The 13,273-nt window shown below is 34.5% G+C and overlaps 1 protein-coding gene across 1 annotated transcript in view; it reads right to left on the bottom strand.

The window, feature by feature from the left end:
* Window positions 1-357: 357 nt before the first annotated feature.
* Window positions 358-13,273, bottom strand: part of Acsl (Acyl-CoA synthetase long-chain) — a 55,477-nt gene continuing 42,561 nt past the window's right edge. Inside the window, exons 12-13 of the mRNA XM_089087840.1 lie at window positions 12,853-13,125; window positions 358-3,436 (exon numbers count right to left, since the gene is read on the bottom strand). Coding sequence (XP_088943966.1) covers window positions 3,276-3,436; window positions 12,853-13,125 — 434 coding nt within the window. The 3' untranslated portion in view covers window positions 358-3,275. The remainder of the gene's footprint in view (window positions 3,437-12,852; window positions 13,126-13,273) is intronic.

The raw sequence follows: 13,273 nt of genomic DNA on the forward strand, positions 1-13,273 counted from the left end.
TCTCTTTGTCTTGTCAAAGTGAGCCAGCTCGGCTTTAGAATTTTTATTTGCTCCTCTTGTCAATGTCAACTTGCCTTCCTGTAAACATGAGTTCAATACTCACGAAGTTCAAATCCGAGAGCATAGCTTTAATATAGAGATAAGTCCTTTTCAGCTAGCAAACCTTAAAAATCCAAGTTGCCTTCTTGTCAATGCCAACTTATCAGCTTATATTCTTGAAAACATGAATTCAACTGAATGCCTCAAATATTGAAAGCATGGCCTTTTTAACTAGGCAGCCTAAAAGTTCAGCTTGCATCATTGGGAGTTTATAGCTTAACACTTCTCAGTTCAAGAAGCTCGACTGAAAAGCAACAACTTCTTTTAACGTTTATTAAAAAAAGGCACACACACAAAAAAATAACAAAAAAAATATGACACACAGAAAGGAGGTAGCATCACAGCTATTAAATACGTAATTTAGATATCTTTTACAAGGGTTGCGGCCAAGGGCGTATCTAGAATTTTTGTTCCGGGGGAGTTTTACCAAAAAAAAAGAAAAAAAAAAAAACATCAAAAATTTGTTTTACGCATTTTTGTTACGTTTTTACGAGTCCAAGAAAAAATTCAGTTGGAGAGGGGGGGGGTTCAAGCCCGGTAACCCCCCTAGATGCGGCCTTGGTTGCAGTAAGCACAGATGCCCCTGAAACTCAGTTATCTTACCTTATTTGTGCTGGATAATAAACTAAAGTCTAGCTCCCATAAACTAATTTCTAGTTCCCAATATGTTGTTTTTAAGAAATGTATGTGGCGGGCACAATTTGTGTCTTCTTGATAGACTAAGAATATAAAAGGTAACAGACTCATTTTAAAAACAGTAACTGCATTTAAGTCTAATAGCATTAAAATAGCCAGCACAAAATTTGCCACCCAAAGTTTGGCTACAACAATTTTTAAATTTCAGCTTAAAAAAAGAGGAAAAAACGGAACAAAAAAGAACAAATTGAATCTTCACAGCTCTAATTTCTCATTTTATTCTTTTAATTACAAATTTTGTCCTTATCGTTTAGTTGGGGAGGAATAATATTGAGAAAAAAAATAAAAAAAGAGTAGTTTGTTTTTTTTTCTGATAAAGTAGCATCACACCTGAACTGGCTGCTTTATCATTTCAGAACTAGTTTTTTTTAACGAATTTTATTACTACCTTAATAGGTAATTAAAAAAAAAAAAAATCTATTTCGTACGTTTAGTATATATAAATTTTAACAATAATTAAAAAATGATGATAAAGACCTCAATTTATTAAGTTTTCTAATCAGAAGCCCGACCTAAAAAGGTTTATTGAGAAATTTCTTTTAACTTTGAAAAACAAATGAGTAAACGAAAGATAAATTAGGTAAAAACTAATTAAATCGTTCTCGCAGCATGCAGCTTGACTGAACAACTTTCTTTTATTGATCATTACTCAAACCTATGAGTCAGGAATTTGTGGCCTTTTGGTACATAATAACTTATTTATTCCCCATCTTGGAGATATTCCAATTATTTCTTCCAAAAAAAAAAAAAAAAAACAAAACAAAAACTATCCTTTATGCTGCTAAGATACTAGTATTTGGTAGAAACTTGATCATATGCTAGAATTCGCTTGGAGATGTCCTAATTCTTTGAAAACTTGCTAATTCTAGAAAGCTTGGAGATAAGCCAATTCTTTCGAGCCTAAAAAAACCCCATAACTACCCTTAATGCTGTCAAAATACAAGCACTTGGTAGAAACTTCATCATATATTAGAATTCACTTGGTAGATATGCTAATTATTCCAAACGTAAACACAAAAAAACTATCCTTTATGCTGGCAAGATACCAGTACTTGGTAGAAACTTCATCATACGCTAGAATTCACTTGGAGATGTGCTAATTCTTTTAAAGCTTGCTAATTCTAGAAAGCTTGGAGATATGCTAATTCTTTCAAACCTAAACAAAAAAAACTATCCTTTATGCTGCCAAGATACTAGTACTTGGTAGAAACTTCATCATAAGCTAGAATTTGCTTGGAAATGAGCTAATTCTTTGAAAGCTTGCTAATTCTAGAAAGCTTGGAGATATGCTAATTCTTTCAAACCTAAACAAAAACAAACAAACTATCCTTTATGCTGCCAAGATACTAGTATTTGGTAGAAACTTTATCATATGCTAGAATTCGCTTTCATAACATGTACAACTTAACTTCATAAAGCCATCTCGGCTGATAGTTGAAAGTCAAGTTGATGGTCTAGATCTAAAAATGCCTCACAGAAAACAATCAAGACATCAGTTTCAGTCTTAGCTTCAGTTCGACTTTTTCCTTTTTAAAAAGAAAGGAGAAATATAAGAAGAAATAAATTCTTTTTGCTCCATAAATGGCGAATACTGACATGCCACCCTTTCTAGATGCTCTTCAATTTCACTATACCTCAAAGTGCCACTTAGTCTCTTAGAACCCATCTTAATTTGTTTTGGGGTCACCTTAAGAATGCTTAGACAAAGATTGTGGAGACTTGAATCTGCCCTGTTTCAACTAACATATAAGAAGATCACGAGAAATCTCGCCTTCCTGTCCTTCTGAGCCAATGGCAATTCCAAAACCGTAACGGTTATTAATCAACATTAAGCTGAATAAGAAAAATAGAATACGAATATTGTCTTTGTTTAACAATTAAGACAAGTCACTACAACAATTAAGATAGGCTTACGACATTTTGAGATTGAAGACTTCGGATCGTGGACATTAGAACTGCCAAACAATATTTGAAATAAGGTAAAAAAAAAGAAAAAGAGAATTCTACTATTACAAGGAGCATACTTGTGCAGGATCTATGAGGACTGCCATCTATAATGAAGAATAACTTTAAAAAGTAGGCACTGAAAATTTTGTACAAGTAATTGCGCATTGAATTCAAATGGAATAAAACGTTTTCGCTTCTTTTTAGATTTTTTTTTCTTACCAAGTAAAATTGAAGCTAAATGGTCCCAAAAGACTTTCAACACAAGCACTATTGTCAGCGGGCTTTAAATTATCAATAATCTTCCAAAACAGTTCTTCTCAAACATTTTCAAGTCATAACTCGCTCCCCCATAAATGATAATTGCCACTTGCCAAAAAATCACTTCGTATCAAAAAGTTTACCATGTATTACTAATAAATGATGAAATTGCCGAAGATTTTTTTGTTTTTTTTTTTTTGGGGGGGGGAGGGGATTCCTCTCCAAGTTTGAGAAGTACTGCTCTATGAATCACGAAAAAAGAGAACAAAAAACGGTTAAAACTTTTTCTTGTACATGTCTTCAATTTCTTGACGATAGAGATCTTCAATATTTTTTCGCTTTAACTTGAATGCAGCAGTTACCAGACCTGAATCAGGAGTCCAGGGTTCTGAACACAAGCGCATTGCTTGAGGTATCTCGAACTTTTCAAGGTTTCCTGAAAACAGAGACATGTGTATTAACAAACCACAAAAGTATTAAAACCAATATGAATCTTTTTAGCCATTTGTTTGCCAACAAAGCATTTACCATACAGGTTTAATCAAAATAAGAGCGGATAATCAATTTTTAGAACTGTATATATAAAAAATTCAAACATTTTAACAAACAAAAATCAATTTCAAAGAGAAATTCATAGCAAGCATACCAACATAAATCAATAATAAATGAAAATTGTACTCTTATCTTATAACATGTCAGTTTGTTTGTTGGCGTTTTTAAATGACAGACTAGTCGGGATGATCGTTCTATGTTTTTATCATGTACCTGACGAAGAGCGACAATGTTTTTATAATATTATATGTTGATACCTGACAAAAAAGATGATGTACCGACAATGTTATATGCTTTTTTTTAAATGTACCAGACAGAAAACGACAAATTCCGCAGTTTGATGTTGTCAAAGTTCGTTTGTTAATAAAGTATCATTTATTCATTCATTCATTCAATAATAAAAATAACATAACTTTTTACTTTAATCCTTGTCTGAACTGCATAAAAAAGGAAGAAAGATTAAGGCGGCGCTAGCTATTATAAGTTGGCTTGCACTCATTGTTATTAGTATTTGGTAGAATACTTCTCGGTTTAAACAATAAACAAAATGAATAAACTATTTTCGTTTTTTTTCAAAACTGCATAACTACCCCTTCCTCGCTCACTTTAGTAAGCAGCTCAAACTTGGCCATTTTTTTGAAGTGTCTGGAGTAGCCCCACTTGGGTTTAATACCTGTATTTTCACTTCTGAATGGAAATGCACAGTTGGCTCTTCATTCCAGATGCTAAGACATTACAAACGCACAACCATGTTCAACGGTCAAAGCTCAGCTGAGGTAAACGAACATCCTCCAACATCACACAATGGCTTTTAAAGTCACGACTGTCAGATTTGATTCATAAAATGTGTCATTCAAGGCAAGTACATAGTCCCATGGGAGCCCATAAGCTGAATTCCAGGGGGGGGGGGCTTACCTGGTCTGATTCGCACTTTTAATGCTGTATAATAGAAATATCAGAACAAAACTAAAAATAAATAAGTCAGAATTATTCAGGCAAGAGGGGGTGGCACCCCTCCTGCCCCCCTTCCTTACGGGTGCCCATGCACAGTCCTCGGTTTAGCGCTTAGCAGCTAGTGGAATATTCCGAGATTCCTAGAGAATACACTACGGATTGACGCCTCTAGAACCTCGCAGTTTTGAAACAGTTTTGCGGTTGCCAATAATGTTATTGTTCCAAGAGGTAGGAATGTGCATCGACAAGCAAACAAAGACTGGCTGGTTTCCTTCAAAGAAAGTCATAGCAATAAGACAGTGAGAAGACCAGGGCCGGCAAGCCAAGCCCCAGCCGGTAGCGTTAACAAGTCTACCGTCAAGTATTTAACTAGTCTTTTTCGGTAAACTGGAGACTTCGTGTCCCACAGTTCGCATAAGATACAACCATGGACGTATGAGTATTCAGACCTTTTAAGTGGGAACTTAACCGAAAAATGAATGCTAGATATGAATCCCGGTAACTTAGTACTTAGGTCCTCCTGAGCCATCTGGGGCGCACAGGGCATCAACGAAGCCTCGTTGCAGCACATCACATATGAGGCTATATTCTTAACCATGGAAAAAAATCCCATCCGTGTCCCCATTTTCTCATGGTTAAGAATATAGCCTCAGATGTGATGTGCTGCAACAAAAGAATTGCACAAAACTTCGAGCTCTATACATTGCAGTAATACGGTGACGGAAATGAACCTGATAACGCTTTCAAAAATTTTCGTCTAAAATAGGTGGCAACAGAGAATTAAACCAAGCTTTGCAGCCAGAACACGGAGAACCAGCCTTCCTCCCTCTCCCTTAGAAAATGTATTCTGAGCCAGAACACGGAGAGCAAGCCTTCTTCCCTCCCCCTTAGACAATGTATTCTGAGCCAGAACACGGAGAACCAGCCTTCCTCCCTTTCCCTTAGACAATGTGTTCTGAGCCAGAACACAGAGAAATATAAATTTTTTATATTTCTCAGCCAGAAATATAAAAACTTATATTTTTAGAATTTAATGATCGCATGCCCCACATTCTGTCATGCAAGGTCATTAGCTAGTCCCCCTATTTTCTAGGGCCAGCCCTGTTCTATCCTCCTCTTCGGCAACTTCAGTAATCAACCCACATCTCTGAATGAATGTGTGATTCAATTTAATTATCACTTATAGTATCATATTGAAATTCATGCTCTAACAATTTTGTTTATTTTAAACAGCATGATTCGACGATTTTACCAAATGCACTCAAAAGACGAGTAGCAACGTTTAACTATCGTTTATAGTAATACATTGATATTCATAGGTTTATTTTACAAAATACACGTTAATAACTTAAGGAATTAAAGATTTAATATGTTGCTTAATAATAATTTACAGTATTATAATTTGTTTATTTTGTAGTTCAAGAGAAGGCTATTCACGTGAAACAGTTATTGCTCGATAATTCACTGTCGCAGCACTGTTAACCCTCTCACCACGTTTTTATTTTTCCAAATGTAACCCTATGACCTCGTGTCCCGCGATTTACATGTGCAGTAGCTACAGGTTTAATTCTACGCATCTCGCGATTTGGACGTGTACCCAATTATTTGTGTTTTTTACAATGCTATTACCCGATTCCACCGTTCAAGCGTTACCCGATCTACATGTTCTTTTTAATACTTTTAGCTGTAGACTGATATTGTTTTTCAGTGTCTGGCACTCTGGCTATATGTCGGAATACATTGGCGGGTAAAACGGTGTTTTGCTTTTCTGAATTATAAACATTTGATTTGTGTTATAGAATACTGGTAGGCCCTAATTAAGAAGTATGATGGAGGAACCTGATGTATTTGGAAAAAATCTGTCAATTTTGGTCTATGTCTGAAAAATTTGAATAAAATGTGTCAAACCGTTTTGAAATACATTTGTACTTGAAATAAATAGTTATTTTATTAATTACCAAAAAAAAGCAGACGGCAAATATATTTTGATAAATTGGTGTTTAGAATAATGTACTTAATCATTTACAAAAATAAAAAAATACATTTTTTAAAACCAAATTTGAAAAATTAAATACGTGGTTTTAAACTGCAGCCGCTGCACGCTTAAATCGCGGGATACGCGGTCAGGGGTTTAAGCTTAACGCAACTCAAAGTACTATTGGTAAGAGCCGTCAAAGAGGGTGTTGGATATTGCAAAATGTATCGGAAATTATGTTGGGAGGGGGGATGTGGCTACGGATAATATTTTTAGAGGCAATGATGTTAGTCATTTGGCAGTCCAAATAATATTTTTTTTGGGGGACGAGATTATTTTTGCTGCGGACGCCACCAGCTCTAAGAAGGATCCTGCTATTGTTAGAAAGCCCCACGCGGTAACACAGGAATAAAATTTACTATTTCACAAAATCAAAAATTTGTGCAATTTGACAGTGTTTTAACCAGTTAGTTTTGAAAACTTTTCTTCCAAAGCTTTCCGAATCCACCTGCGCACTGGGCTACTCTACCTCATGCCCAATTATACTGATTAGGGCCTAAGCCCAAAGAAAAATGATTAATCAAGTTAAAAACTGATTTAAGTCCAATAAATATAGCAATTCCTCCAAGGCTTAACCATAAATATTCACAATCATTTATGACACCACATGGTAAAAGTGTCAAGAGTCAGGCGACTCTGAGAACGAATTTCCTGGTACTAGCACCAAAAGACAATGTTTAAAAGTCAGTTTTTGTACCCCCATCATCGTAGGTCACATCACAATTATTTGACAAAAGAAGGTCATTTAATTGTATAAAGTAAAAGATGCTACACCAGCCCATGAACTTTTCAACACCTTCAGTTTCGACGGATCTCTAAAACTATTTAAGTTTTTTAGTTTTTGGTTTAACTTTGTCGTTACTAAAGCAAAAAAACCTTCATTATTCTCATTCAAGCAAACCTATGCGAAAAGACGAATAAACCATAAATTCTCTCCGACATATTAAAACTACGCATAAAATTCGTAGTTAAAATCAATTATTTAACAATGCAGATTTGATTAACATGAAAAAAAGAAAAACTATTTTCTCTGAAAAGTAAAAGAAAATTTTTAGACAATAAAAAAAAACTACATCAATTTAAAAGTAAAGAGCAATATTGAAACCTAGAGCTATCAGAAATAAAGTCTTAAAAAGAACATAAATTAGTACGAATAAATAAATGAAACCTAAACGAATAGAAACAAACACAAATCAGAGTGGGCTTTCCCCCCCCCCCTAACCCTTTAAAGACAAAAGGGTTATGAAAAAAAAGTAAATTCGCCTCGATACCTGTCAAGATTGCAAGAAATAAAGACATTTCTTAGAATAGCTACATTTGTGACTTTAGATTTACCATTTTAAAGGGACACTTTTTCGGCAACCTTACCTATTGATTCTATACCACTCTAATATACAGAAAATTAATTCCTAATAACTTTAAAATGAATATCGGTAATATTTGAAGTACTATTTATGACAGATTGCCAAAGATCGTCCTTGTCACCAACTGTCTAGGGCCAAACTAAAGCAGTTCGTCCAAGATGGAGGACGAGCATACTTAGCTGTATTGACTACAGGCAGCTTGGTGCTGCAGTGAGTTGTTAGTAGTAGTAGTAATCTTTATAAATCGTTGAAGGGATATTTTGAAATGAATCAATCACTGCTTAAAGGCTTTCTACGGACTTGAAAGGAATGTGTTTAAAATGAATATGAAGAAAATGTACAAAAAAAAAAAAAATTACTGCATATCACACTCGCGAAACCAGATCATTTGTTTGACATATAATGATATTAATTCAATGAAATATTAGTAATTTTAGTTTTTCCAATGACATAATGATGAAAGAGAAACTGTTTAGATTTATGTTGTTTTTGACAGATTGTCTCTTCCCACCAGAACTTATCACCCCCTGGCATATTCTATACCTGCCCAGAGGCAGAGAGTGTACCTGAGTCCCTACCTTTAGTTTTTACTTTTTTTTTACAACAGTATTTCTAGTGGTTTTGCTTTAAAATTTTCGCTTTTCCTATTTGGGTATGGATCAGGGTTCAAGTGCTACATAAAACCTAAAAGTTTTTTTTAGGTTTTTAAAATCTAAATATGATTTAACTTTTTATTCTCTATTGTTGCCCTCTCTCCATTAACATGTGTCTATGTCCCTCTGTTTCAAACATACTACTTATGCTATTTAAGGCCATTACCAAGTTTTTATCACCACTGTAAAGGGTGAAAAGATAAAGAATATGGCACTGGAGTTTACAGTCCCTACCAGCGGTGCTGACCTCTGTTTCGTGGCCGTTCAGCCAGAAAGGGCTCTGTGCTTTCGCACACCCTTCCTACTTATCTTCCCCATATTTCTCCAAGTACCCATTCAGAGCTGGGTCAACTTTGGCTAAGCTTACAGATTCACGCCACTGATCCCCGTTCCAAACTAAATAATCAGCGGCAACAGGATTCGAACCCTTGTCCTCACAGACAAAGGATTTCAATCCTAAAAATTGAAAACAGAAACTAAAATTAGCCACAAACGTTTAGTTTACCACAAATCTATTGTGCCGTTTTTCCCGTCATCGGTTTCAATGACATTGCAAAAAGTGTCATTAAGAAAGTGTCACTGTATTATTGTGTCACCGGACAAAGCGTCACTGTTTTTTTTTGTCTGTCACAGTTTCAGCACTTGTTCTCTAATTTTTGACAAAAAGCCATCGTTTATTTACTACAACATCAACAAATTGTAAATTTTTCCAACAAATACCTACATACATGATTAAACCATGATTGATCAAGAATCAAGACTCAACAATCAAGAATAATAAATCAAGATTAATACATGACTAATCACTTTTTAGTAATAATTGTAAAATTTCCCAATAATACACACAAAATGGCTTCCAGGGATCATTCAAAGTTGGAAAAAGCAGGGAAGCTGGAATAAAATTTGATGGAGAAATAAATTTATTTTTTTTCTTTTTAAGAAAATTTGATAAGTTCCTTTGTATCTTCATTATAAAGGACACATTCTTCAGTAGTTGTAATAGTGTGACAAGGCCGTACTCAGAGGGGGGGGGGTTAGGAGGGTTTGAACCCCTCCTGAAATGTTTTTTTGACTCGTAAAAACGTAACAAAAATGGATATAAACAAATTGTGTATGCATTTTTGAGTTTTTTTTCTGTAAACCATCCCCCCCCCCCCAAAAAAAAATCTTTGAGTAAAACACCTTCCAAAAAAAATCCTGGGTATGACCTTAATGTGTGACTATGATTTGGGAGCTTCAAAGAGGCAGTCAGGGTAGTCCGACAGCTTTTATAATTTAGTTTTTTCGTTCTACATTTTATAAAGTTTCTTTAGGTTTCTGTTGCACTTATTTAAATTTGTGTCTTCACTAAAATATATTCCAGTACACGCATCTTTTGCAATCATGTATGGCTTTAATCATTCCTGGGTGTCATTTTATGCCTATGATTGTAAAAATTCATAATTATTGGTTGCCAAAATGAATAATTGACGTACATTAACTATGTGTGCGTCTTTGTTAAAATCAGTGGATTCAATTATCACTAGTAACGGTCTACAATTGGAAAAAGGGACAGTTATTAATAACAGAGAATAAAATTGACGACAGTTTGTCCAATGACAGAAAAAAAAGATTTCCAACTACAGAGAAGAAATATTGAAAGTGTACAGAATCCATGTGCACACTGTAGTTGGAAACCAATTCATCTTCTTTTATGTTGCAACTATTAGTATGTTTGAATGAATAAAATATCAAGATTACTTATGAAAAATATTCTATTTTAGCCTTCAAAAAAAAAAAAAAAAAAAAAAAAAAAAAAAAAAAAAAAAAAAACGTTACGAATCAATAAAGCCAGACGTATCTTAATTTTACAATTAAATTTTCTCTGGTCCCTGTATACACACGCTGAAATCTCCTGGCAGATCAGCAAAAATTGCTCAAAGTATCGACACAAACAAATCTTTTTTTCCCAAAATGTTCCATCCCCTCTATGTTTAAAGCCATCGGAAAATGGACACGATTTTTTGTTTGTAAATTCTTGTTTTGCAAATTAACACAATCGTTCTTTTTTTTTTTTTACTGCTTTTTGTCTTCATTCGCTGGACTAAGGTTACCTCTATTGATCCAGTTGGGCCTTTTTTGGGCGAACCAACATTTCGAAGATGAAATGGTTTACTCCAATCCACTATCATACTTCACACCCTGGATAAAATTAGGAGGTTTATAGTGCAACAGCTTTTTGACGGTCTTTACGATAGCAAACCTTATAATTCCCTCCCCTCCCTCTGAGCCCAAAGTCTCAAGTCTCCTTGCTCTACCCCTCCTAAGACTCTGAAAGTTACAACTGAATCTCTGAAGCTGTTCTCAAGAAAATGTAGATATGCTAATTTGATAACATGGATACAAAAAGTGTCTTTCGATTCAACTCCGCCTCCTCCCTCAAGTCAAAATTCAGGATCAACCGTTCAGGCCCGTTAAATATTCTTTGAAAGGTTTAAGTTGATCATTCAAAATGAAAATAAAAAAAGTGATTATCTAAATGACGCCTCAACCTAGGAACAAGTGTGCCTTCCTTCCCCCCTCCAGTTTTACCACTAAAAGCCCGCCATGTTTTCTTTTAACTAGTTTAATGCTAAATATAATCCTAAATATTTAGTTTAACCTTAAAATATCTCCCTCAGTAAAAGAGTAAAAAACATATTTAGGTTTGTTTGCTTTTGACACTTCTAGATAAAAATTATTTAGATTCTCCACATTTTCATTCAAATTCACCTAAATATGTTAATATACGACAATATATTGATAACCCATTGAAATATATTATATGTTCATTCATAAGCAGCAGAAGAATTTTCCTTTGTTGAATTGAACCTGCAATTGAACAGGATATACATTATATCTGTCTATGGTGATCTTTTGTGCACATGTTTATATTCAATTTGGGGAAAAGGATACCAAAATAAGTTTTTTCACTTTAAATTTTCTGAAAATACGTTTTTGAATTTTCGGTTACTATAGGCTAGAGTTTATTTTTTACTAGATTGCGGCGGATGCTGCAATCTAGATGCCGATACCGCGACGGTAAATGTTTATGTTCCCGTTTTACAAAAAGTGGTTAAAAACTTAAAAATTAGTAGGTCCTCGGTAAGGGCCCTCCAACTGACTTTCAATTTTTTACGATTCTACCTATAATTTCTTATTTTTTTCCAAAATTGTCAATTTACCTCTGAATACACGATTTATCTATTAAAATTTCTTCTTATAGGTATGTTATCATAAGATGAGTGTTTCTCTTACGGACCTAATCTACAATAAAGATTACTAAATAGGATAAAAATGAAAGATTTTGTCGTTACAAGTTACTACAAAACAGACCGAAAGTCTGACCATTCAACCGCTCACACCACAGCGCTTCCAAATGTTAAAATTCCAATAAAAATGCCTTTACTTTGCAAACAATATATCACTTTTCCTGTTGCTTTGATCATGGCTGCAGCATGACTGCAGCGATAGCTGCAATCTGGTAAAGAACGAACAACAGCCCACACAGTAACAAAAAAAATTCAAACCATTTAAAAAAAAACACAAAAAACCGTGAAGTGAGAAAAAATTGCCATTTAAAGCTGATTCAGGAATGGTAACTATTATTTCGATTAATATTAATGGTAAGATTGTTGCAAAAACGAATTTATGACAATTCTAAAAATAGCTGGAAAACCCTCAAAAATGGTGTTGGGTCAAGATAAAAACTGCATCACTGGAATCGTCATTGTTAAAAAGCCCATACAGGGAAGCAATGGTGTTTCCAGGATTTTTGTTCTGGGGGAAGGGGGTATTTTTTCGCGGAAGTGGGTAGGAGAGGTTACATAAAAAAACTATATACATTTTTGTAACGTTATTACGAGTCGGACATTTTTCTGACGGGGGGAGGGGTCAAATCCTGACCCCCATCTTTCCCTGGTTACGGCCTTGCAGGGAAGTTGCAGTCCCTATCTCTGAATAACGAGGTAAAGCATTTTTTTTGCATGGGGAGCACCGATGTTTCCTCATTTTTATTCTTTCCTTTTTTTGTCACCGGCATAAATTAAAGGGTGAAGCTAATCTACGACACACATTTTTGTGAATTTAGCAATATAACAACAAAATGTACATTTTTGTGGTTATATTGCTTTAGTATTGCCAGTTACTCTGTTTTTCAGCTTCTACACGGAAAAAAAGTAAATTTAGAAGAATTATGAAAACGTACAAGAAAGGGTAGTGCTCGCAAATTTCTATTTGGGGCAAGAACGTTGTTAACATATATGAGCAGACTTACTTTTCTTAGCATATTCCTGTAGTAATTTTAAAACTTCCTTTTCAACGACTTTATTCTTGCATAAATTTTCCAATTTGGGTGTACCATTTTCTTGTGCCGCGATCTCATTTAGCTTCTTGGCGTTAGGAAGAATTAACGCTACTGGATAGGAATGGCGTGGATCTGCATAGACACATATATTTTCAACCAGAGGACAACCTTTCAGCTCAGATTCAACTTTTCCTAAGGATATGTATTCACCAGCTTGCAGCTTGACCAGATCTTTCTTTCGGTCTAAAAGTCAAAATAAATGAATAAAAAAGAAAAGAAAAGGCATTCAAAGATAGATTTTAACGTAACTACCAGTTTGGTTTTGAGCTACACCGCACATCTCTGTGCATACATAAAGATTTTTTTTTTTTTTTAAAGAAAAGAAAGAAAA

The sequence above is a fragment of the Artemia sp. Qi Xiang Cuo genome, chromosome 1 (genome assembly GCF_049724085.1).
Source record: "Artemia sp. Qi Xiang Cuo chromosome 1, ASM4972408v1, whole genome shotgun sequence".
Lineage (NCBI taxonomy): Eukaryota > Metazoa > Arthropoda > Branchiopoda > Anostraca > Artemiidae > Artemia > Artemia sp. Qi Xiang Cuo.